This window comes from Saccopteryx bilineata, chromosome 3 (genome assembly GCF_036850765.1).
Source record: "Saccopteryx bilineata isolate mSacBil1 chromosome 3, mSacBil1_pri_phased_curated, whole genome shotgun sequence".
NCBI lineage: Eukaryota > Metazoa > Chordata > Mammalia > Chiroptera > Emballonuridae > Saccopteryx > Saccopteryx bilineata.
The window spans coordinates 145124604-145146296 of NC_089492.1; the positions used below are offsets into that span (position 1 = coordinate 145124604).

General features: G+C 51.5%; 1 protein-coding gene across 5 annotated transcripts in view; it reads left to right on the forward strand.

Annotated features, from left to right (window-relative positions):
- Positions 1-9934: 9934 nt before the first annotated feature.
- Positions 9935-21693, forward strand: part of ATOH8 (atonal bHLH transcription factor 8) — a 36427-nt gene continuing 24668 nt past the window's right edge. The window contains exons 1-4 of one of the 5 annotated variants that reach the window (XR_010730337.1): positions 9935-10680; positions 11026-11180; positions 18572-18763; positions 20219-20474. Coding sequence is in view for 1 of the 5 variants with exons in the window: in XM_066267603.1 (XP_066123700.1) it covers positions 10428-11180; positions 18572-18763 (945 nt within the window). In the remaining 4 variants the exon portion in view is untranslated. Of the gene's footprint in view, positions 11181-12537; positions 12636-18571; positions 18764-20218; positions 20475-21693 lie in introns of those variants that run through there. The other 4 variants (XR_010730334.1, XR_010730335.1, XR_010730336.1 and 1 more) reach the window with 4 other exon arrangements.

Consider the following 21693-nt stretch of genomic DNA (forward strand, 5'->3'; position numbering starts at 1 on the left):
GAGGCTCAGATCATGCTGTCACTTCTTTGCATAAATCCTCAACAGTGACGGCAGTGCCATGTGATGACCCCTTCTCTCTTCTGCCATCTTACCAGCTGACTGGAGGAACCCTCGCTGGATTTTCTGAAGGAGCAGACACTGCTCTGCCCTGCCACTTCCTATCTCTTTCGGGTGACAACACAGGCCATAGGCGTGATGCATAAGAACATCATATTGTGTGGTACAGCAGAAAAGGCCAGAGGTTCTGTTGTAAATGGGTGGTGAGGGGAGGTCTCAGTGTGGAGGTGACGTAACAGCAAAGGCTAAGAGCAGGCGACAGGCAAGCCATGGCATTTGTCAGGAAAGTATGCCTGGCCAAATCTTGTTGTCCTTCTAGCCTGGTTCAAATACTCCTTCTTCCAGAAAGTCTCCCAGAGCTGCTACACTCACAATTCCCACAGCTTCTCCTGCAGCGTGTGTCACTTTGAATTGTGTCTTACAGCTCTTGTCAGACTTGTGTTGTCTTTCTCCTGGACTGAAACTGGAGCACCATATCTCTTCCATCAGAATGTCAGCTCCTTAGGGCCGGCGTTTGTACTTATACACTGTGTGCCCCCAGCTGCAGTAGGCATTCTGCAAATGTGTATTGAATTGTCAAAGGTGGACCAAGCGGGGATGGGAAACATCTGTCCTCAGTGCTTGAGCTCTTGTCAGTAGACACCTCATTTTTCTGTCTGTCTCATCATAGGCTAGGCCTGAGATTTGTCAAATGAATGAACAGCTGTCGATTAGAACTTATGGTCACCCACTCAATTGATCAGGGCGGGAGACTCAAAGTCAAAGATAAGAGAGTGAATTCAACAAGACCACTAGTTCTCAGTGGTCAGAGCAGCTGTTCTTGGATGCGATTAACTCTGTCTCTGGACTCACTGGTTTCTTCTATCGAAGTGGTTGGTTGAATGGCTGCGCAAGCTCTGGTCTCAGCCGAGCAGCGGGCCTTCCTTCATTTAGTAAGTATTTACTGAGTGCCTACTCTGTACCAGGAACTGTTCTAGAGGCTGAGGTAAAGCAGTGAAGAAGGCAGGCAAAAATCCCTACTCTCATGGAGCTGACATGCTAGTAGGGGAGGCAAATACACAAAAAACCCAATATATAGAGTGTCAGATGATAGTGGTAAGTGCTTGATAAATTAAAACATGGAAGAGGTAGAAATTACTGAAGAGGGAGGGTACAAATTTTTTATGGGGTGCTCAGGAACAGCCTCACTGAGAAGGTAACATAGAAACCCCAGAGGTGGGTGAGGGAGTGAGCCAGAGGCTGCCTGGTGTAGAGTATGCCGGGCAAAGGGAACTGCCAGTGCAAGGGCCCTGAGGCAGGTGGAATTGTTGGGTAAGTTTGAGGAGTGGAATGGAGCCTAGTATGGTGGGAGCAGAGTGGTGGGTGGGAGTGGGGTGGGAAAGAATAGAGGGATGAAGTCAGAGAGGAAAGTGGGACCAATTGTTAACTTTGGTTCCTATTCTAATGTTCCAGTTTGCCACTGTCTTATAACAAAACCCCACACTGCAGAGGCATAACACACAATTTAGTGTGTGTTCCCATAGTTCTGTGGGCTGACTGAGCTCAGCTGAGTAACTCTTGCTCTGGTTCTTCCATGTGGTTGCAGCGAGACAGAGGCTGGAGCTGGAGGCACCTGCGTGCGCCACTCTCTGGTCTGGCACCATGGAGCTCTCCCAGCTGCCTCTCTTTCTAGCACAGGGGTCGGGAACCTTTTTGGCTGAGAGAGCCATGAATGCCACATATTTTAAAATGTAATTCCCTGAGAGCCATACAATATGTTTAACACTAAATACAAGTAAATGTATGCATTTTATGTAAGACCAACACTTTTAAAGTACAATAAGTCTCTGAATTCTTTTTAATAACATTGTTATGCTGTTGCTAACCAATGATGAATAAAGTACTTCTTTCCACTAATGCAACTTCTGGTGCTGCATGGCTTTGCTGATGGTTTTGTAGTCTGGTTGATATGTGGTGAGGTTAAGCTTCATGCAGGCGTTGAGACTTCCATCCATTAAATGTGATCGTAGGATGGTCTTAACGTTCTTTAGATGTGAGAAAGACTACTCACATGCATACGCAGAGCCAAACATAGTCAGTACAGCAATACTCACACGCTGCAGTGTGTGGTATGTGACGGGAAGTGTGTTCCAAGTTTTGACAATCAGCTGGTCCACAGGTTGAAGTTTTTCCATTTCTCCCCACTTGTGTTTGCTCGCCAACTCTGCTTGCTGTCGTGCAGGTCTTTCCAAATCTTCATTCAGTGACTTGAACTTATTCAGCCACATGTCTGAGGCCTTCAGGTCAGCAGCTTGTAGCTCAAAATCTTTGAGAGACACTGGGGATGTAACTCAGGTCGGCGCTGTCCACTGCACACTCGTGTGGATGGGTGATAAACTTAAAAAGATGAATGCGCTCATGAAATTCTCCAAAGTGCGCTTTGAATGACTGCAGGAGATTAGATGTGAAGCCCACTAGCTGCTGGAGATCAAGATGTTGAGCAGGGTCACTTGCTGTGCATGCATCTTTAAACTCTCCCAGTTTTTCAAAGTGCAGTAAACGACCTGTTTCAATGTCGGTGATAAAGAGTTCCAGCTTGTTATCAAATGCAAACACTGCTTGTTGAAGGGATAAGACTGTATTTCCAACGCCTTGCATTTTCACATTGAGCTGGTTCAGATGTTCAGTCATGTCCACAAGATAGTAGAACTTCAGGAGCCACTCAGTGTTAGCTAACTCAGGATGCTCGATGTTTTTCATTTCAAGAAAAGTCCAGATTTTGCTCAGACAAGCCACAAAATGGCTGAGCACCTTCCCTCTTGACAACCAATGCACATTGCTGTGCAGAAGCAGACCAGGATAATTATTCCCAACTTCATCCAGCAGTGTTTTAAACTGGCGATCATTTAAAGCTTGGGCAACAATGAAGTTGGCCACCCGAATGATTAGCAACATCACCTCACCAAGCTGCTCACCACACATCTGAGCACAAAGTGCCTCCTGATGTAGGATGCAGTGAAAACTTAGGATGGGTCTCTTTTCCATGTTCACAAAGAAGCGCTACGAATCCTCTGTTTTTCCCACCATGCACGGAGCACCTTCAGTACACACTGAAATAAGTTTATCCTCCGGTAGATTTTTTTCTTTAGAGAACTCAGTGAAAGACTTGAATAAATCCTCCCCTCTTGTTGTCTCTTTCATAGGCAAAACAGCAAGACTTTCCTCATGTAGTGTATCACCGAAAGCATACCTTGCAATCACGCTGAACTGGGATAAATGGCTTACGTCTCTTGATTCATCCAAAGCGAGAGAAAAGAATGGTGCTGCATTTATGTCCTTCACTTGTGTTGCCTCAATTTGATTTGCCATCATGATGGTACGACCGTAAACAGTTCTTGCCAACAGAGGCATGTCTTTTATTTGTTTATCTTGTCTTTATCAGAAAAGTCATCAAAAAGTTCACTGGCAACATCAAGCATGAGTGTTTTGGCATACTCCCCATCTGTGAACGGCTTTCAGTTTCTCACCATTGCTAAAGCACCAGCAAAGCTAGCTGAATTCCAGTCACCTTGTTGGGTCCAAACATGGAGTTGCTGCTGACTAGCTTGCACTCTGCACAGTAGCTCTTGATATGCTTTCTTCCTGCTGTCCCCTGCTGGATATTTCAATGCAAATGTAGTATGGTGTGTGTTGAAGTGCCGCTTTATATTTGACCGTTTCATTGATGCAATTTTATCATTGCATATTAGACACACTACAGAACCTGCTCTCTCCACAAAGGCGAATTTCTCTGTCCATTCCTGCTGAAAAGTACGATACTCCTCATCTTTTTCTCTTTTAACCATCTTCTTCGTCAAAAGGGTTTCTGCAATTAGCTAGCTGACTACTTGATTAAAAGGAGGGAAGTTTACTTCCTGACCTCACAATGACCCGTGTACCTTACGCATTATCCAATAAAAATTTGGTGTTGTCCTGGAGGACAGCTGTGATTGGCTCCAGTCACCACAATCATGAACATGAGCGGTAGGAAATGAATGGATTGTAATACATAAGAATGTTTTATATTTTTAACATTATTATTATTATTTTATTAAAGATTTGTTGACGAGCCAGATGCAGTCATCAAAAGAGCCACATCTGGCTCGTGAGCCATAGGTTCCCGACCTCTGTTCTAGCATAATAAACTGGACTTCTCATATGGTGACTAGGGGCTCCAAATGGCAGGAATCAGAAATAGCATGTCCCCTCAAAGCACAGCATCACCTCCACTTACTTCCATAGGGCTCCTAACCCTATGGAAGTCGCTAGCTAACCCAGATTCACGGGCATGGAAGAATGGATGCTGCCTCTCCATGACTGCAGGGAGGGAAGAAATTGATGGCATCCACTAACACATCTGAGAAAAAAATAGGAAGTCACTGGAGGTTTGGAGCAGAGGAATGACATGACATGTCCTATGATTTGGGTTTTTTAAAATTTTTTATTTTATTATTATTTTTTTTACAGGGACAGAGAGAGAGTCAGAGAGAGGAATAGACAGGGACAGACAGACAGGAACAGAGAGAGATGAGAAGCATCAATCATCAGTTTTTTGTTGTGACACCTTAGTTGTTCATTGATTGCTTTCTCATATGTGCCTTGACTACGGGCCTTCAGCAGACCGAGCAACCCCCTGCTCGAGCCAGCGACCCTGGATCCAAGCTGGTGGGCTTTTGCTCAAACCAGATGAACCCATGCTCAAGCTGGCGACCTCAGGGTCTCGAATCTGGGTCCTTGGCATCCCAGTCCGACTCTCTATCCGCTGCGCCACCGCCTGGTCAGGCGATTTGGGTTTTTTTGAGGGAGGCAGAGAGAGACAGGAACATTGACCACTGCTCCTATATGTGCCCTGACCAGGAAATCAAACCTGTAACTTTCGCACTCTGGACGACGTTCCAACTGAGCTATACAGCCAGGGCTTAATTTTTTATTTTTAGAGAGACAGAGAGAGGAAGGTGGAGAGAGAGGAGGGGGGAAAGGGAAGCATTCATCTGTTGTTTCACTCAGTCATGCCTTTATTGGTTGCCTCCAGTGTGTGCCCTGGCCAGAGATTGAACCTGCAACCTTGTTGTTTTAGGATGATGCTCTTACCCGACTGAGCTAACCAGCCAGGGCGACATGTCTTATGTTTAAACAGGATACCTAGCAACCGGGTGGAAACCTGGCACCTGTCTGCCCATCATGCCAAGCTCCTCCTGTTGCTTATGGAGCACCGTCTTCCCGCCCTGCTGCCACCACGGCCATGCCCTCTGCAGGGGGCCCTGCCCCATTAACAGCAGAGCACTCACTCACTGCTGAAAAGGGTGCCTCAGCAGGTCTCAGAGAAGGAGTGTGGAAGGAAGGGCTTCTTCTCTCCCTCCTTCAGTGCCCTCAACTGGCCCCTGTCTCAGGCCCAAAGACTCTTAATTATCCATAATTGGTAAGGTCATACGGACACAAGAAGGTAAAGAGAAGGCTGGAGTGTAAGTCCAGAAGAGCTTCCTGCCTTGATGCCTCGTCACTGCCCTCGGGATCCAACCTCCTGATGTTTTATGGTACCAGTGTAGGCACTGCCGTCGGAGGCCACCAGGCTGACGGGATTTCCTTGCCGCTCACAGCCACAGAGGTCCTGTCCAGGGCTGCTGCGAGTACAGCTCCAGGGGCACCAATCACACTGTGTTCTGTTTCCTGCTGGCAGTCTGACTTCCACTTTTTCTCTCTTTCTCTAACGGGTGACACAACCACTTTGTAACAATCTGAACATCCAGAAATAGGAATTCCAGTCAGGAATGCAGAGCTTCATGGAAAAGTATCCATCTCACCTGGCTGAGAAGACAGCAGTCATTGGATGCCACCCTGCATAGCTAACTGTCTTGTTCTCACCCGAGGGAAGGCACCAGTGCCTGGATACCAAGATCTGGGATCCAAATGCCCGAGGTGGTGCCCCTGCCATCTGACCCTTATCTGGAAGGAGCTGTGGGGGCAGTGGGCAAGCCCCAGGGAGGCCAGTGGCTTTAGCTGAGAGGTAGAGAGCTACCAGTTGGCAGCATACACAAGGACAGCGCAGATGGCAAACAGGCTGGGCCTATAAGTGGCCCAGTTACTCACAACCCCTACCTTCCCCTGATGGTGGTCACTGAACTCTCAGGAAGCAGTGAAGCACATGGTTCAAAGCTTGGCCTTTTGGGTCAGTTGGCCTGAGTTCAAATCCCACTTCTGTTATTTCCTTTCAGTTGGCAAGCCCCCCCCCCCCCCCAGGAGCCTCCGTTTCCTATCTGCAGAGTGGGTTTATCTCCCAGGGTTGTTACACAGACTTAGCAAAATTACTCCCTGTGTGGCAGTAATTATTACTGCCTGGCTCTCTAGCATTTGTCCCCAGTGGCTTAAGCCCTAAGCCTTTGTCTTCCCTCCCCTTCTTACAGTGCCAACATCATACAAGCCTCAAACAGTTGATTCAGTGGGGAATGTTTTTAAAGTAGGGTATAAGTTTTCTCAAGGTGTTTGTATTATCTCATTCCAAGCATGAAGTGAGACTGCCTGGGTCCTCGAGAGCCTTTTCATCCTGACAATTCTATAAATTCATGAAATCCATATTACTGTCATTGCAAGGACATGAACTTAGTTCCCGGATCAGCAAGAAGTTCCTTGCAGGAGACCTCAGTGCTGTGTGCAGGCCAGGCAGCGTCCTACCACCAGGGGGCACTGCCTGGCTGGGCTCTCTTCCCACTTCTCAAGAAGGTAGAACGGGAAGTCTTAGGTTTGAAGTTTAGGCTAGAGTGCTGTGGACAAGTCGACTGAACTTTAAAAGTCTGCCACCTGGCAAGCTGGGAATGGCAACAGGGACCCTTCACATCACTTGCGCCCATTAGATTCCTCCTATTCCTTTAATGCTATTCATATTATAACTAAGGAGAAAATGTCCAGATAACAAGGGGGCACTCAGAGAGGTGAAGGGCCTGCTGAAGGCTACAAAACTGGTAAGTGGCAAAGCAGAGATCCCTCCTAGGTTTGCTCAATGCCAACCCTGGGGTTCTAGCATTTGACCAGAAGGAGGGGCTGAATGGTGAGGGGGAAGGAGTGTGACCTGGGAGACTGGAGTCGGGTCTGTATCCCACTTTGCCTCTACCCAGCATAGCTGACTGTTCCTATCCACTCCCTTCTCCTCATCCTCCTGAGACCCCAGGGATGGAGAACTCTTCCTCTATTTGGGGGAGTTGGTGAGGGCTTCAGGATCCGTATGGGTGAAGACCTTGATACTCAACCAAGATATGTGATTTTCCTGGTGCACAGTTTAGCCTCTTTAAGGAACATTTTCAGTCTTTCTAGAGACTTCCACATGCCCCCACTAGCATGGACACACCAGCTTGCAATTGCACCCCAAATCTGGGGCAGGTGCAGGGCTAGACAGAGCCTGGGCATCAGTGCTAAGCCAGGGTGCTAAAGGCCACCATTCACTCTGCTTTGTGCCCCATGTGTCCATGCAGCCTCATTGAGTCCTCATGCCAGTCCTGTGAGGCACACTATCAAGATCTCCATTTTACAGAGGGGAAAACTGAGGCTCAGAGAGTACCTTAGCAGCTATGGAGAGGAAGGTTGGCTTTCCCCCCATCTCTGCAGGTGACTCTGGCTAGATGCATGAGGACTGAGCAAGTTGGGGTCTTACCCTCTGCTTGGGATCTGGAGAACGCAAAGGGTATGTGAGCTGGTTGTCCTTCACTGAAGGTTGCCTGGGCACCGACTCTTGGAGATGGAGAGGAAGGAAACAATGGCCTTTCAGGAGCTACAAACTCAGCAGCTCAGACAAGTTCTTGGTGGAGGGTAAGTGGCAGCAATACTGGTGAGTGAGCATGTGCAGAGGCCAGCAAGGGCAACAGGGGGCTGTGGTTGGTGATCAGCCAAGGCTGACAGGAGGAGGGGAGACTGTAATTGGTCACAAAAGAGTGAGGAAGAGCATGCTCTGTAGAGGAGAGGTGTGGGAGATCTTTGAGCAAAGGCCAACAGGTTAGGGTCTCATGCAGAGTAGGGAAACAGCAGGAGAATGAGGATTCCTTTCTGGGGCATACCCTTGGCCTTTAAGACATAAAGTACAGAAAGACACTAGGTGTCCGGGGCGGGCGGGGGGGTGGTGGAATTGAGGAGCAAAAGCACTATTATGCTGGAATCCATATCAGTGGAAAAAATGAAGTTTTGTATTTACTGTAATTAGAAAACTGCATGCCTCCTCCCTGTGTGTCCCTGTGGGAATGTGGATGTGTGAATGTAAGTTTAAAGCCTTGTGTCAAAGTCCTTTTACATCCATGATCTCTTTTTACTTGCTCAACTACTCTGAGAGATTGGCTGGACAGAAATATCCTCAAGGACAGATGAGAAAACAGAAAAAACAGAACCCCAGTGGGATGAAATGTCTTGCCCAGGGTTGTGGAGCTCAATAGTTTAAAAGTCAAGATCCATCTTGAGCTTTAAGTCCCAGCTCTGTGTTCCTGCCCCTGAACTTTCCGCCCAGACCCCATTCTACCTCCCAGGATTCTGTATGCCACAGGCCACCCCTACTCCCAGGGCATTCTCCCTTGGACTCTGGACTGTGTGTGACTCCAGTCGGGCTGGCAAGTGTTGGAGTGGGAGTGCCAGACTGAAACCAGAAAGATGAAGATCCCAGTGGCTGCAGAGGCCAGAGCCCAAGGTCAAGTCAAGGGTCCATCGTCTCTCCCCAAACTGCTTTGAGCAAATACCACTGCCTTAAGGAGGAGCTTCCCCAGGACCCAAGCCCTGTGCAGGTCCTTCAGGGCATCCTTGGGATATAGGTGTTGTATGAAAGGCTACTAGTTTGACCTCTTCTTTCCAGAATCTCCAGTGGAATGGTGCAGAGAACTAAGAGTCTGGGGAGTTGCCTTCTGGCCCAATAACAGCGGGCGTTTGCAAAGGTCTCACTTTGTACCAGGTATTGCTCTGAGTGGTTTGCACATGAATCTTCACAAGCACCTCTGTAGGAAGGTACCCTTATTACCTCCATTTACAGACGAGGAACAGGAGGCTCAGAGAGGTTCGGTGACTTGCCCAAGGTCACTCAGTTTGTAAGAGGCAGAGCTGGAGTTTGAACCCAGAAAATCTGCCTCTAAGAGCTATTCTGCCTCTGTTACTATTAATAACCAAAGCTACCATTTGACTACTGCCTCCCATGTGCCTGGTACTCACTGCAAGGCAATGACTTAGGAGTTGATATGTTCTGCATTTCATAGATGAGCAAATCTGGGCTTAGAGGACAGCCTGGGGTGAGGTGACTTCAGATTCTCACAGATGCTAGGTCTGGCTAATCAGAAGCTTGCACTCTATTTGGCCTTTTGAGGGCTTGTTCAACTTGCTGGGTGACTACCAGAAAGCACGCTCCTTTTCAGAGCCTCAATTTCCCTCTTAGGCCTTCTGCTCCTGGTCTTCTTGTTCCAGCAAGTGGTGGAAAGGGGTTGTCCTGCTGTGTGAGTGCGGGTCTCAGGACCGTTCAGAGCGTTCTCTTCCCTCATCAACCCCCCACACTGACTCCCCAGGAGGAGTTGCTGCTCTGTTTTTTCCTCGATTGGTTAGAGTTAGGGTGGAGGGTGGACTGTGAGGTGGTAGGTGAATAAGTTCGATGTTGAAATCTTGAGAAGTCAGCAAGACCGAGTAGAGAAGGCCCACCTCTGATTTAGGGAAGGGCCGAAGGGCCCAGAGGCCACGTGTTCGGGCAGTTCTACAGAGAGCTGACCATCCTCTGGAAAAGAGCAGCGCTCCCAATTAGAGGAGGGGGTGGGGAGGGAGAGCCAAAGGAGGCCGATTCTGGGCAGAAGGGGTGGGGGTGGAGTGGGGTGGGGTGGGGGGAGGTAGAGAGGATGAGGACAAAGGAGGCGGCCGGCAGCCCAGCTGTTTTGAAAAATGCTTCCTGTTTCTTTAAAGGCGCTCGCGGCTCGGGCTGCCGGGCTGGGAGGTGGTGGTGGCGGGAGCTGCCTGCTCTCCGGGCGGCGGCGCTGACTGATCTCGCGAACCGGGCTTCTGTGTAAACTGAGGCTAAACAAACACAGATGGAGCACAGCGGGCGTGCTCCAGAAATGCTGGCACAGCGGCAGCGACTTCAGATGACACTCTGAGCGCTCCGGGAACGGACTGCCCGGCGGCTTCGCGGAGCCGGCGGCGCAGCTGCCCCGGGCGCGGGGGAGAGAGAAGAGAGGGAGAGAGGGAGAGAGGGGGAGGGAGGAAAGGAGGGGGTGAGAGCAGGGAAGAGCTCGAGCCTCCCAGGCGCCGAGAGCGAAGGCCACCGGGCAGAGCCGGGCGCCGCGTGCAGAGCGAGCGTGGCGGGCGCGCGTCCTAGGCAGTCCCACGCGCCTATCGTGCGCGTTGCCCGCACCATGAAGCACATCCCAGTTCTCGAGGATGGGCCGTGGAAGACCGTGTGCGTGAAGGAACTAAACGGGCTCAAGAAGCTCAAGCGGAAAGGCAAGGAACCGGCACGGCGCGCGAACGGTTATAAAACTTTCCGATTGGACTTGGAAGCGCCCGAACAAGGCGCCACTGCCACTAATGGGCTGCGGGACAGGACCCAGCGACTGCAGCCGGTCCCGACCCCGGTGCCAGCCCCAGTGGCGCCAGCCGTTCTCTCAGGTGGGGGCCCAGACACCGCTGGGGGCCGCGGGGGCGCCCGGGCGCCGGAGGTCTTGGACGCGCGGAAACGCGGCTTCGCCCTGGGCGCTGTGGGGCCAGGGCTCCCCACGCCGCCGCCGCTGCCGCCTCCTGCACCCCAGGGACAGGTACCTGGGGGTTCCGAGGTACAGCCTTTCCGAGAACCCAGCCTGCGTCCGCGCATCTTGCTGTGCGCACCGCCTGCCCGCCCTATGCCGTCCGCGCCCCCTGCGCCCCCGGAGACCTCAGTGCGCCCTGCGCCCCCCACGCGCTCTGGGGAAAGTTCCTACTCGTCAATTTCACACATAATTTACAATAACCACCCAGATTCCTCCGCGTCGCCTAGGAAACGGCCAGGCGAAGAGACAGCCGCTTCCTCGGAGATCAAAGCCCTGCAGCAGACCCGGAGACTCCTGGCGAACGCCCGGGAGCGGACGCGGGTGCACACCATCAGCGCAGCCTTCGAGGCGTTGCGGAAGCAGGTACCGGCTCCCAGCCTCACATTCTCACTGCACCCAGGGAAGATTGGCAGAGTGGGTGGGTGAGTGCCCGGGGGACTTCAGGGAGGGTGAAGCTGTGTGTGAGCGGCAAGTTGTCCCCGCCTCGTTGGTCCCCGCATCCAGACAGTTCGAGGCCTCCTAGAGTAGTGACCTTTGCCACAGCGTTGGTAGGTATCTTAGTTTGCAAAATGGGGTGAAGGTCCCCGGTAGGCATGCGCTGCTCCTCCCGCCCTTCTCCATGGGGTGACCCTGTCCGTGTGTCTGACTTCAGCACTCATAGTTATAACTTTTATGGCAACAAGTATTTGGGAGCAGTGAGGAGTGGAAAGGGGGAGTGTGGGAATCTGTCTCGGTCGGGGAAGAGAAGACCCTGCCCCTCTGGCATTTGGCGTGTCCGGGTCTTCGGAACGCTGCGGAGGGGCTGTTCTGAGGTTGCAGGAATAGAAGGGTCCTGCATTCCCTCTTCATCCCCCAGCTCCCAGTAGGGATGCCCCTACACTCAGGCTGCTTCTGTGCTCTGCACCCCTTGCCCTGGTGTCCTTAATGACACGGGCTACAAGACTGCTCCTCTTACCCAGGGGTGGCCTCAGGAATTTGGCTGCTGAGAGCCTTTCCAGGAGAGCCCCTCTGAAGCTGCCTTTCATTCTGTGGTGAATCAGGCAGGTCTGTTGAGGGGACTGGCTAGTTGTGGTCCTTCAGATCCTAGTTCTGGGGTGGGTCAGGGGCTTCCTAGTTTGGGGCTGAGGGAGGACTGTTCTCACCCCACAGTGTCCCCACAGGGTGGGGAGGGGCAGTTTTACAGTTCCACTTTAGACAAGATTGTCCTGGGCTTCTAGACTTCTCATTTTCTTAGAGAGAAAGGAGATCTAAGAAGGGGTGGTAAGTGCCTCCAGCTCCCAGCCCACACAGGGAATGGAGAAGGGCAGGGGGTGGATGTTATTAGTTTGAGTAGTCAGGTTTTCTTCTTGCTCAGCAGCTGACTTCCTGTGTGATTCCAGGGAAGTTACTTAACTTCTCTGGGCTTTAGCCAACAACAAAACAGTTCAGAAAACATCATCTTTTAAGATTACATTCTGCTCTTCCTTCTGTGGATGGGGCGAGCAGTGGTGCCTGTATCCATTCATGGGAAGGGAATTGAACTGCTGGGGAAAAGAGCCCTTGTGACTTTTAAGCCAAAGTGTCTTGCTTGGGTTTGGCTGAGATGTTCATGCTCAGTGAATTGGGGTGGAGGGTTCAAGTAGCTGACAGAGACCAGGTTGGGCCCCTGACCATAGCCATGCCAACTGGGACCCTGGGCAGTGGGCCCAGTGAAGCACTGAGTCCTGCAACCCACCCTCAGGACAGAAGGATGACAGAAGGCCTGCCCACCTGCTCACCTTGCAACTAGGGAGATCTTTCCCAGATTGGGAAGGCCACATGCCCACAACATCACAGCTGGTGAGTAGCAGGGCAGGGATGGCACCTAGGGCCTTTCACTGCCAGTTCAGGGCCCTTTCAACTCCACCAGCTTCCTCTTTATTTGTGGAGAAAATACTTTACAGGTGGTGAGACTGGGGTTCAGATAGCTTCCGTCAAGTGACTGAAGCCTCGCAGGGTTTGCCCGCATGGCTCCTTTGCATGCCAGTCACTGGACTCCGTTTGCTGGTGCTTTGGCAGGGTGCAGTCGCAGCCTGCATAGCTGTGCACCACTGTCATTGCAGCGCCTGGCTTTGAATCCGTGTCAGTGAGTTGCTCCAGTACCCAGGCTCTTCTCGACAGTTCTCTCCTCAGCCTGTTGAATGCCCAGAGCTGTCCACCCTCAGCACGAGGAAGCCAGGCAGGCTTCTGATTTGTCCATTCCATTATCCTCTCTGGCAGGAGGGGAGCATGGGGGAAGGGGCTGTTTAACCACAGGGGTGCAGGTGGGGCACAGGCCCTCTGGTCTGGGGGGGTGGTGCATGACAGGGAGGCCAGGGTGGTGGGTGTGTGGGGCAGATGGTTAGGCCTCAGCACATGCCACCAGCCCAGCTGCATAGAGCCCTCCCACTGCCTCATGTGAAGGCCATGTGTGCACAGCTGGGCCTGGCCATGAGCAGGGCTGCTCCTGGACCAGGTGGGAGGGGTTCGAAGGGGAAGCCTGGCCTTGCCGGTGGGTGAGAGGAGGGGCCAGAGCTGTGGGCCTCAGGCTCCTGGCAGAACTTTCTGGCTTACAGACTGTGCTTACCCTTGAGGCATCTGGTGTTTGTGCATATTGCCTCTCTGCCCTGAACAGGGAAGCCCTCAGCCTTGATGGAGGAATGACAGCCTTGCAAGCAGAGGACTGAGGCATCAGAGAGGAGCCCTCAGGACCCGCCGAGATGGCTCTTCATGAAGCCTAGAAGGGGGGACCTGGGCTCCCTCCTCTGCTGCCCCGGAGTCTCCCAGGGGATCCTCACTGAGGGTGGCCTAGGATGGGCTGTGGGGATGCCCCCCCAACCTTTCTATCTCAGACCCCTATCCTACTTTCTCACGTCCACAGCCACCAGGGCGGTGCTTAGGAGCCTCACTGCACTGGGCCTGTGGTCGTGTGTCTGTAGTGCTGCTTCCCCATGTGACAGATGAGGACACCTACAGAGAGGTTAAGCAAGTGACCAGAATTTGTACCAAGGCCATTCTGGCCCCAGGGCCATGGCTCTTAATTACTAAGACTCAGGTTCTCCAGGTCTAGCCTCTTTGCTGTGTGAAAATTTGGGATTTTAAAGAACCTAAATATTTCAGTAGAACTTGACCAAGAATTTAAGTAGCTCTGCATAGAGCAGCTTTGCTCAGGAGGTCTGCACTCACTGACATAGTAATTTCAACAGTAATTTCAAATGGAATCAAATGCTAAGCTGTGTTCTGTGGACAGTGTTGGAACATTTGTGGGTCTAGGAATCTTGGTGGGCTTCCAGGAGGCTGTCTTGGGCTGGGTAGGAGCTTGGACAGAGGCCAGAGGGCTTCCAGGCCTCTCCTGCATTTGCTGGTAGCTTTATGGCTTGGTTTTTCTGTAGACCTTCCTGCATTTGTCCATAGCGATCCCACTCTGAGGCAGCAGGTACTCTGATGCCCATTTTATTAGGGACCTGCCTAAGGTCATGTGGATGGCCAAGGGTAGAGCCATGTCCTCAGGCTCCCAATGGCCTTTTTCTTTTTCCTGCTTCCTCGAGCCTGGAAAGGGTCCAGCCTGGGATGGGTGGGATGGGATGTTTTGGAGGCATATGGAACCTTGTGACAATCCCCAAATTTGCTCCTCTGAAGCTGAAAAGTCTTTGTAGGGTGAGCACAGATCAGGTCCTTTCACTTTCCCGGAAATTGGGCAGCCTCTCAGGAGTTGGAACCAAGTGACCCTGCTGCCTCCGTTGGCCTATGACCTCTGACCAGAGTGAGCAGACAACTGCTGTGGTGTCCTCTGCAGGTGGTGGGGTAGCTGGGCTCTGGGCCTCACTGTGGATGCTCAGAGGCGAAGCACAAAGGCTGGGGTCCCACGGGTCAGTCCGGACCTCTCCATCTGCAGCTTAGAAGTGTGGCCTGCCCACCTCCCCAACTTAGGCTATAGATACACATCCAAATCCCCAAGCAGCTGCTTCTGGGTAAGGTGGGAGTTCAAAACCCAAACAATCTCTCACCAGCTGAGAGTCACTCGAAGTTCTTACACCCTACTATTGAATGCATCTGAATGCACCTAAATGATGCTTTCTACCTCTTGGGGCTGCTTTTAAGATGCATGTAGGCACTGTATTCAAAACACTCAGCCCCCCTGCCTACCTTAGTAGACCACAATAAACAGCAAGGGGTGGCCTGGTCCAAGCAGTCGTGGAGGGTAGGCAGGGTTGTTAGCCGCACTCTCCAGATGGGAGAACTGAAGCGCAGAGGTAAAAGGCCCTTGCCTAAAGTCACACCGCCGGTAAGTGCCGAGGATTCAAACCAGCTCTGTCTCCTTACTTTGGCCCCCCAGAACTAGAACCTGCCTTTGGAATCTCACTTTGTAGTAGCTGCCCAGACTGGGGTGCCTCTGAGCTGAGCCATCAGGGCCCAGGTGCTGCATCCTGCAGGCTGGGCACCAGAAGGATCTGGAGTTAGCCAGGTTAGCTGAGGAGCACCCCCCCTCCCCCATGGGAGGAGGAGAAGAAGGAAGAGGAGGAGGAGGACAAGGAGTGATGTGACCAAAAGTTGCCCTTAGTGTACTGTATATGGCCACCTCTGGTGGTGGGAGTGGAGAACCCAGTGGCCATGTGCCTTCCTGGGGCACCAGACAGACAAGTTTTTGGTTCTAACCAGGTCTTAACTGTGTGACCTGGGGCCCAATATGTTACCTCTCTGCTTCCTTAGGTACAGATGGGGTAATAATCTTTTGGGGGGGGACAGGAAGGTTTTAAGTGGGATAAAACTACTTGTAAATAGCTGCTTTAGGGCCAGATATACAATCAGAGCTCAATAGGTAGTTTTTTTTGTTAGACCTGAACTTTGACAGAAGCAGTGGGACAGAGTGACAAATCTGGGACAAAACTGCCTCGGAACCTGGTGCAGGAACCTTTAGGCTGGCCTTGAGCCCATCTGTCACTCTGAATTCCCGCAGTCGCCCTGGATCCCCGTGTGCAGAGCCCTCCTGAGATCCCTGCTCCCGGCTGGCAGGGCAGCCAGCTGTCCAGGGGCCAAGGGCTCACAGCAGAGTAACTGCCCACTCGGCCTCTGCGTGAAAACAATACTTGGGGCCTGTGTCATCGAGCTGACTCCTTGTCCAGGGCCTCCACCAGGCGGACACTCCCTCCCTGGGGTGCCTGTCCCAGCGCTCTCAGGAACCTTTCTGTCCCACAGACCTTGTTTATTTGTACATGCTGATAAAGCGGGATTCTCTGGCCTCTGGTTGGGAACAGGCAAAGTGCATTGTTCTGCTGGCTTTTCTTGGATGGGTTTGGAGTTGTGGCCAGGTTGGGAGTGGGAGGTAGGAAGGGGAAATGCATAGGAGTTGGCATTCTCTCCATCACCTCCCTGCCCCTCCCTGGCTTTCCTAGCCTGGTGAGGGGTGACTCCTTGGTTGCTGGAGCATTTGAAAAGGTGACAGCAAACCATGCTTCTGGTATAGGTGCATCTCAGGACCCCCAGGGGGGAGAGGATAGGCAGGCACTGTGCCCTGGCTCCAGATTTCCTGCTTCTCACCCTCTTTGGAGCCTCTCTTTGGAAACCTGCAAAACCAACTGTACGATTTTGCTGACTTGTATCAGGCCTTACTCTGGCCAGTGCATATGTCGTCTTGTTTAATCCCTACCTTGCTTTGAGGTTAGTTCTGATAGCAATATGCAAGGACACCAAAGCTCAGAAAGATTATGTCACTCGCCTGGGCTCCCATAGCTAAGAAGAGCTAGAGCCAAGAGTTGAACCAGGTGACCAAAAGATATGTGTGCTTCAGCTCTAGGCCAAACAGCTACATCTTCATCCTCAGAATGAGGAAAGGGTTTTGAACCTAGTTCTAAATATTCTGGAGTCACCTGGTGGCTATGGAGCGAAATCATTCATTTTCTTATTCAACAAACCCTTTTGAGTGCCTTTTGTGGGCAGGACCTGTGCTGGTGTCTGCAGACCGGGGCCTTCCCCCACAGCTTACGGGGAGACTGACCATTCAATGAATCACAGTAATCAGGAGTTAAGGACAGATGGGGTGCTATTAGAGCACCATGAAGGTCAGCCCCCACTCCTTACCTTCAGCCTCCAGGTTTAGGGCTGGGATGGGCTCAGTGAAGGCTCCTGGACAAAGTAAAGTTTAAAGTGAGATTGGCCTTACTGGTGGTGACTCAGTGGATAGAACATCGACCTAGAACACCCAGGTCACCAGTTCGAAACTTGAGGTTGCTGGCTTGAGCCCAGGGTCGCCCACTTGAGTACGGGGTCACTGACATGATCCTAAGGTTGCCAGCTTGAGCCTGAGGTTGCTGGCTTGAACTGAAGGTTGCTGGCTTGAGCATGAGGTCACTGGTTTGATCCCTGGTCAAGGCACACATGAGAAGCAATCAATGCTAACTAAGCGGGGCAATGAGTTGATGCTTCTCTCTTTCTCTCTCTCTCTCTCTCTCTCAAAAAGAAATAATAAAAATAAAGTGAGATCAAAGTTGCTGTTACATTTAAGGTACCCTTTGGAGGTGACCATCTTGTTCATACTTTATCCCCAGGGCTTAGAATAGGATTTCTCAAAATCAGCACTGTTAACATTTTGGGCTGGGTATTTCTTTGCTGTGGGGGCATTGTAGGCATGCCCCCTGTCCACAGTAGGCTGTTTATAGTGTCTCTGGCCTCTATCTACTACAGGTCAGTAGCACTCCCATCTCCTGCTCCCCAGTAGTGAAGTGCCAATCAAGAATGTCTGCAGACATTGCTAATTGTCCCGTGAGGGATAAAATTGTCCTTGGCAGAGAACCACTGACTAGAACACTACCGGGCATAAGGGGTGGGGAGTGCTCACTAAATACTCGTTGAATGAATGTGCCATCGGGTCCCACTCAGTGGGATGCGGGTTAATAAAGATCCTGGGGAACCAGAGACAGGAGGAAACCTGGGGCCTCAGTTGCTGGGCGAGTACATTTCAGCCATTTAGGTGAAGGCTGCCTCACGGCAGCAGTGGCTCTGATGATGAGCCCCTGTTAGATGGACTGTGTGGTGACCTTTCCACATTTCAGCATGGAACAGTTGCTGCGGGCTTCACAGGGTTTTGCTCACACAGTACAGACGTTGGTGGACAGTGTTAAAAAATTAGATGCTCCATCCCTTCATCTGGTGCAAATCCATGTGCAGTTAGTGAGTTGGTGGTGAATCACTGACATGCCAAGTCTGCTTAGGATGTATTTCTTATGTACGCACTGAATGCCCAACAGCATCCCGGTTCAGCAGGCATAAAGAAACACAGAAAAGGAAAGAAACCAACCATGTGTGTGCCCTCCCTGCTGAGCTCTGGCATTTTCCCCCTTGTGTGTTCCCAGAGTCCCTGACTCTGTTATGAAGTAAGAATCACATTATTTGTTGAGAGAACCTCAAGTGCCTAGCAAAACAAGCCTCACTGGATGAATGAATGAATGAATGAATGAATAAATAAATATCAGAGCTGGTAGGAAAATGTTCTCTCAGACATACTCCTCAGAGAGGGTTGGGAACAGAGCTCTGTCATGGTGGGAACACACTGTGCTTCATCCAGACCGCCTCAGTTTTTTCCCTACAAAATAATCCAGGTTGAGAGCTCAGACAGGTCACCTGCACTGTCCAGCAGTCCTGCTCAGGTGCTGCAGATGTTATGGTCAACAGCTGTTACGCCTGCCTGGCCAGGGTGCCCCATGGGGTCGTGCTCAGCACAGAGACCCGGCAGCTCCTCCTGACGCCTTCTCACCCTTCAGGTCCCGTGTTACTCATATGGGCAGAAGCTATCCAAACTAGCTATCCTGAGGATTGCCTGCAACTACATCCTGTCCCTGGCGCGGCTGGCTGACCTCGACTACAGCGCCGACCACAGCAACCTCAGCTTCTCCGAGTGTGTGCAGCGCTGCACGCGCACCTTGCAGGCCGAGGGACGTGCCAAGAAGCGCAAGGTATGTGCCAGCTGCTCAAGCAGCAGCCTTTGGGAGAGGACAAGGGAGGTAGGGATAGGCACTTGAGTGCCCCACATTCATCTATGTTCCTTTCTTTTTTGTGTGTGACAGAGACAGAGAGACAGAGTGAGCGACAGATGGGGACAGACAGGCAGGAAGGGAGAGAGAGGAGAAGCATCAATTCTTTGTTGCAGCTCCTTAGTTGTTCATTAATTGCTTTCTCATATGTGCCTTGACCAGGGCCCCACCCAAGCCAGTGACCTCTTGCTCAAGCCAGCGACCTTGGGCTTCAAGCCAGCAACCTTGGGCTCAATGCAATGACCATGGAGTCATGTCTATGATCCCACACACAAGCCAGCGACCCCATGCTCCAGCTGATGAGCCTACGCTCAAGCCGGCAACCTCGGGGTTTTGAACCTGGGTCCTCTGCATCCCAGTCCAATGCTCTATCCACCGTGCCACCGCCTGGTCAGGCTCACCTAAGTTTCGAAAGGGCCAGTGAGATCAACTTCTTGGAGCTTTGCTGAGGTCACCCCAACTTCAGAGCTCATTATAGCTTGAGGATTATGCATGTGACCCTAGTCCTGGTAATGTGACTGTTGAGGACCTTAGTCACCTAGGGCTTCTGGGCTTATCACTAAAATGAGGACAGTTTATCTCAGAGAAAAATTCCCCATGTGGGCCCTGATAAATGTTGTACCAGAGAACCCTTGGGCATGTTCTAGGTATGTGAGTTGGTTGGTGGGTTATCTGAGGCTGTGCATTAAGGTTGGTGATGTTCATTCATTCACTTATTCATTCTGGAAAGATTTGCTGAGCCCCAACCTAAGTATGTTGGGCAGGACTATAAAGATGATAAACATATGGTCCCAGTCCCCATGCACCTCACACAATGGCTAGAAAAACCCTTCAGTATATAATGGCAAGACAGTGCGGCGTCCCGGAGGCCTGTGCTAGTCGCGGCTATCGAAGTCCAGGCAGAGGGGAGACACGTGATTTCTTCTCCTGCCAAGAGAATTTGAAAGGACATTTTAGTGTAAGTAGTGTTTGAGCTGAGACCAGCAGGACAGTCAAGAGGTCACTAGGCAGAAGAGGCAGAGGGAACAGCCTGTAAACTTAAAGCCTGCTGTGTTCGGGGAAATATGTGCAGGAGGAAAGGTGTTGGGCATTAACTATGGTTCCCAGATAGCCGGTGCTTCCGCATTTCCATCTGGGGGCCAGCGCCACCAGTGCTAAGCAAGGCTTTGGGCAACCCTCTAAATCTCTGTCCCCAGGATGCTAGAGGGAGAGTGACAAGGGCTGGACCCAGTCTATATCTATAAGGAAGGTGGTTGGCTCCTCTGGGTATTTGGAGATGGGGAGGGTGGGGACCCTGATAACGGGCACCCTTCATCAGTTCCTTCTTTTCTGGCCTGCTCCCCATCTCTGACACCCCTTTCCCTGCCCCTTTCCCAGCAGGCCTCTCAGGGTTCTCCGGGTTTCCTCGGGGACCCTGGGCCTAGCCAGGAGTCTCTCCTTGGACTGTCCTGCCTGCACCAGGGAGGGCCATGGCCTGTCCCCACAGCCAGTGCTCCTGCTGCTGTGATAATTGCACATTGCATTCCTGGGAGTGATTAACATGGACCAATTAGATGAAATCTTCATCAAATGGGTGAGAGAGGAAGCGCCAGTGGCAGCTCACAGGGCGGCTTTCCACTGGAAGGTGACACAGGTAAATTAAGGGCATGATTGATGGCTCCATGCAGCATGCTGTGACAAAGGAGGTTTGTAAACTCTCTGTGAACTTCCCCTGGCATTCGGGCAGTTCGGAGGTCTGGATGGTCAAAGTGGACAGGAACCATTTTCCCCATCTCTGTTCCTCCTGGCCCCCTTTCCCCAATTCCCCCCTCAATTGCCGAAGACATGGAGCACCTAGGCCCCCTCCCTTCCCTGTTTCTTGATTGCAGCGGTGTCTTGCGCTGGGGAGGAGGCTAACGCCTGGAAGGTAAAGAAAGAAGAGAGAGTGGGGTGAAGATGCCCAGTGGAAATGAGCTTTTTGTTTCCCCTGAAATCACCTCAAATCTGAAGATACTTTAGAGACCATCTGGTCTAACCTCTCCACTATTCAGACTGGAAGATTGACTTGGAAGATTATGGTTAAGACATCAAACAGCTCTGACTGTAAAGTCCTGGCTTCGCACCTACTATCTGTGTCATCTTGGACCTATTTCTCAACATGTTTGAGCCTCAGTATTCTCATTGATAAACAGACAGTGACAAAAAATTGTCAGTGATTTCTAAGGTCCTTTCCAGTCTGACTGCCCATGGGGTGGTCTCACCTCACCTCAGGAGGGCACTGAGCAGCTTGTACTCTGCACCACACTCCCGCCAGGCATGCTGAACCTGCCATCTCTCCAGTGCTGGGCCTGGGCAGTCAGCACTGCCAAGAAGACTTAGGTGAGGGACAGGACAGGGTCCTGGAGCTGGGACCTCTGAGGACCTCTCTGGCCAGTATTGGGCCCTAACTCACAGAATGACTGCTGCTGTGCCTTCCTGTATCTCTGTCACTCTGCCGATGTGTGAGTTCCAAGGTCTCCTCGGGCATGGTCTTCAGTGACCTGCTAGTGGACCTGAGTGAATGGGATAGGCCTACGTTTTGTTAACCAGAATCAAGGGATGTGGTGTTTCTGGAGACTCACTCATTCACTCATTCATTCATTCAAAGTTTATTGAGCACCTACAGCAAGTTAAACACTGGGGAATTCTACACTGAGCACATCGGCACTGTGACGTCTCTGGTTGAGCGAGCTTGACCCTCTATAGTCTCTTTAGCCAGAGGGTATGGATTTGAGGCTCAGATCAAGCCCCTATGACCTCTCCCCTGCAGCCACTGAGGACAGCCTGAGAGTTTGGAGGTGGGAAGGTGCCAGGCTTACATTCTAATGAGGGAG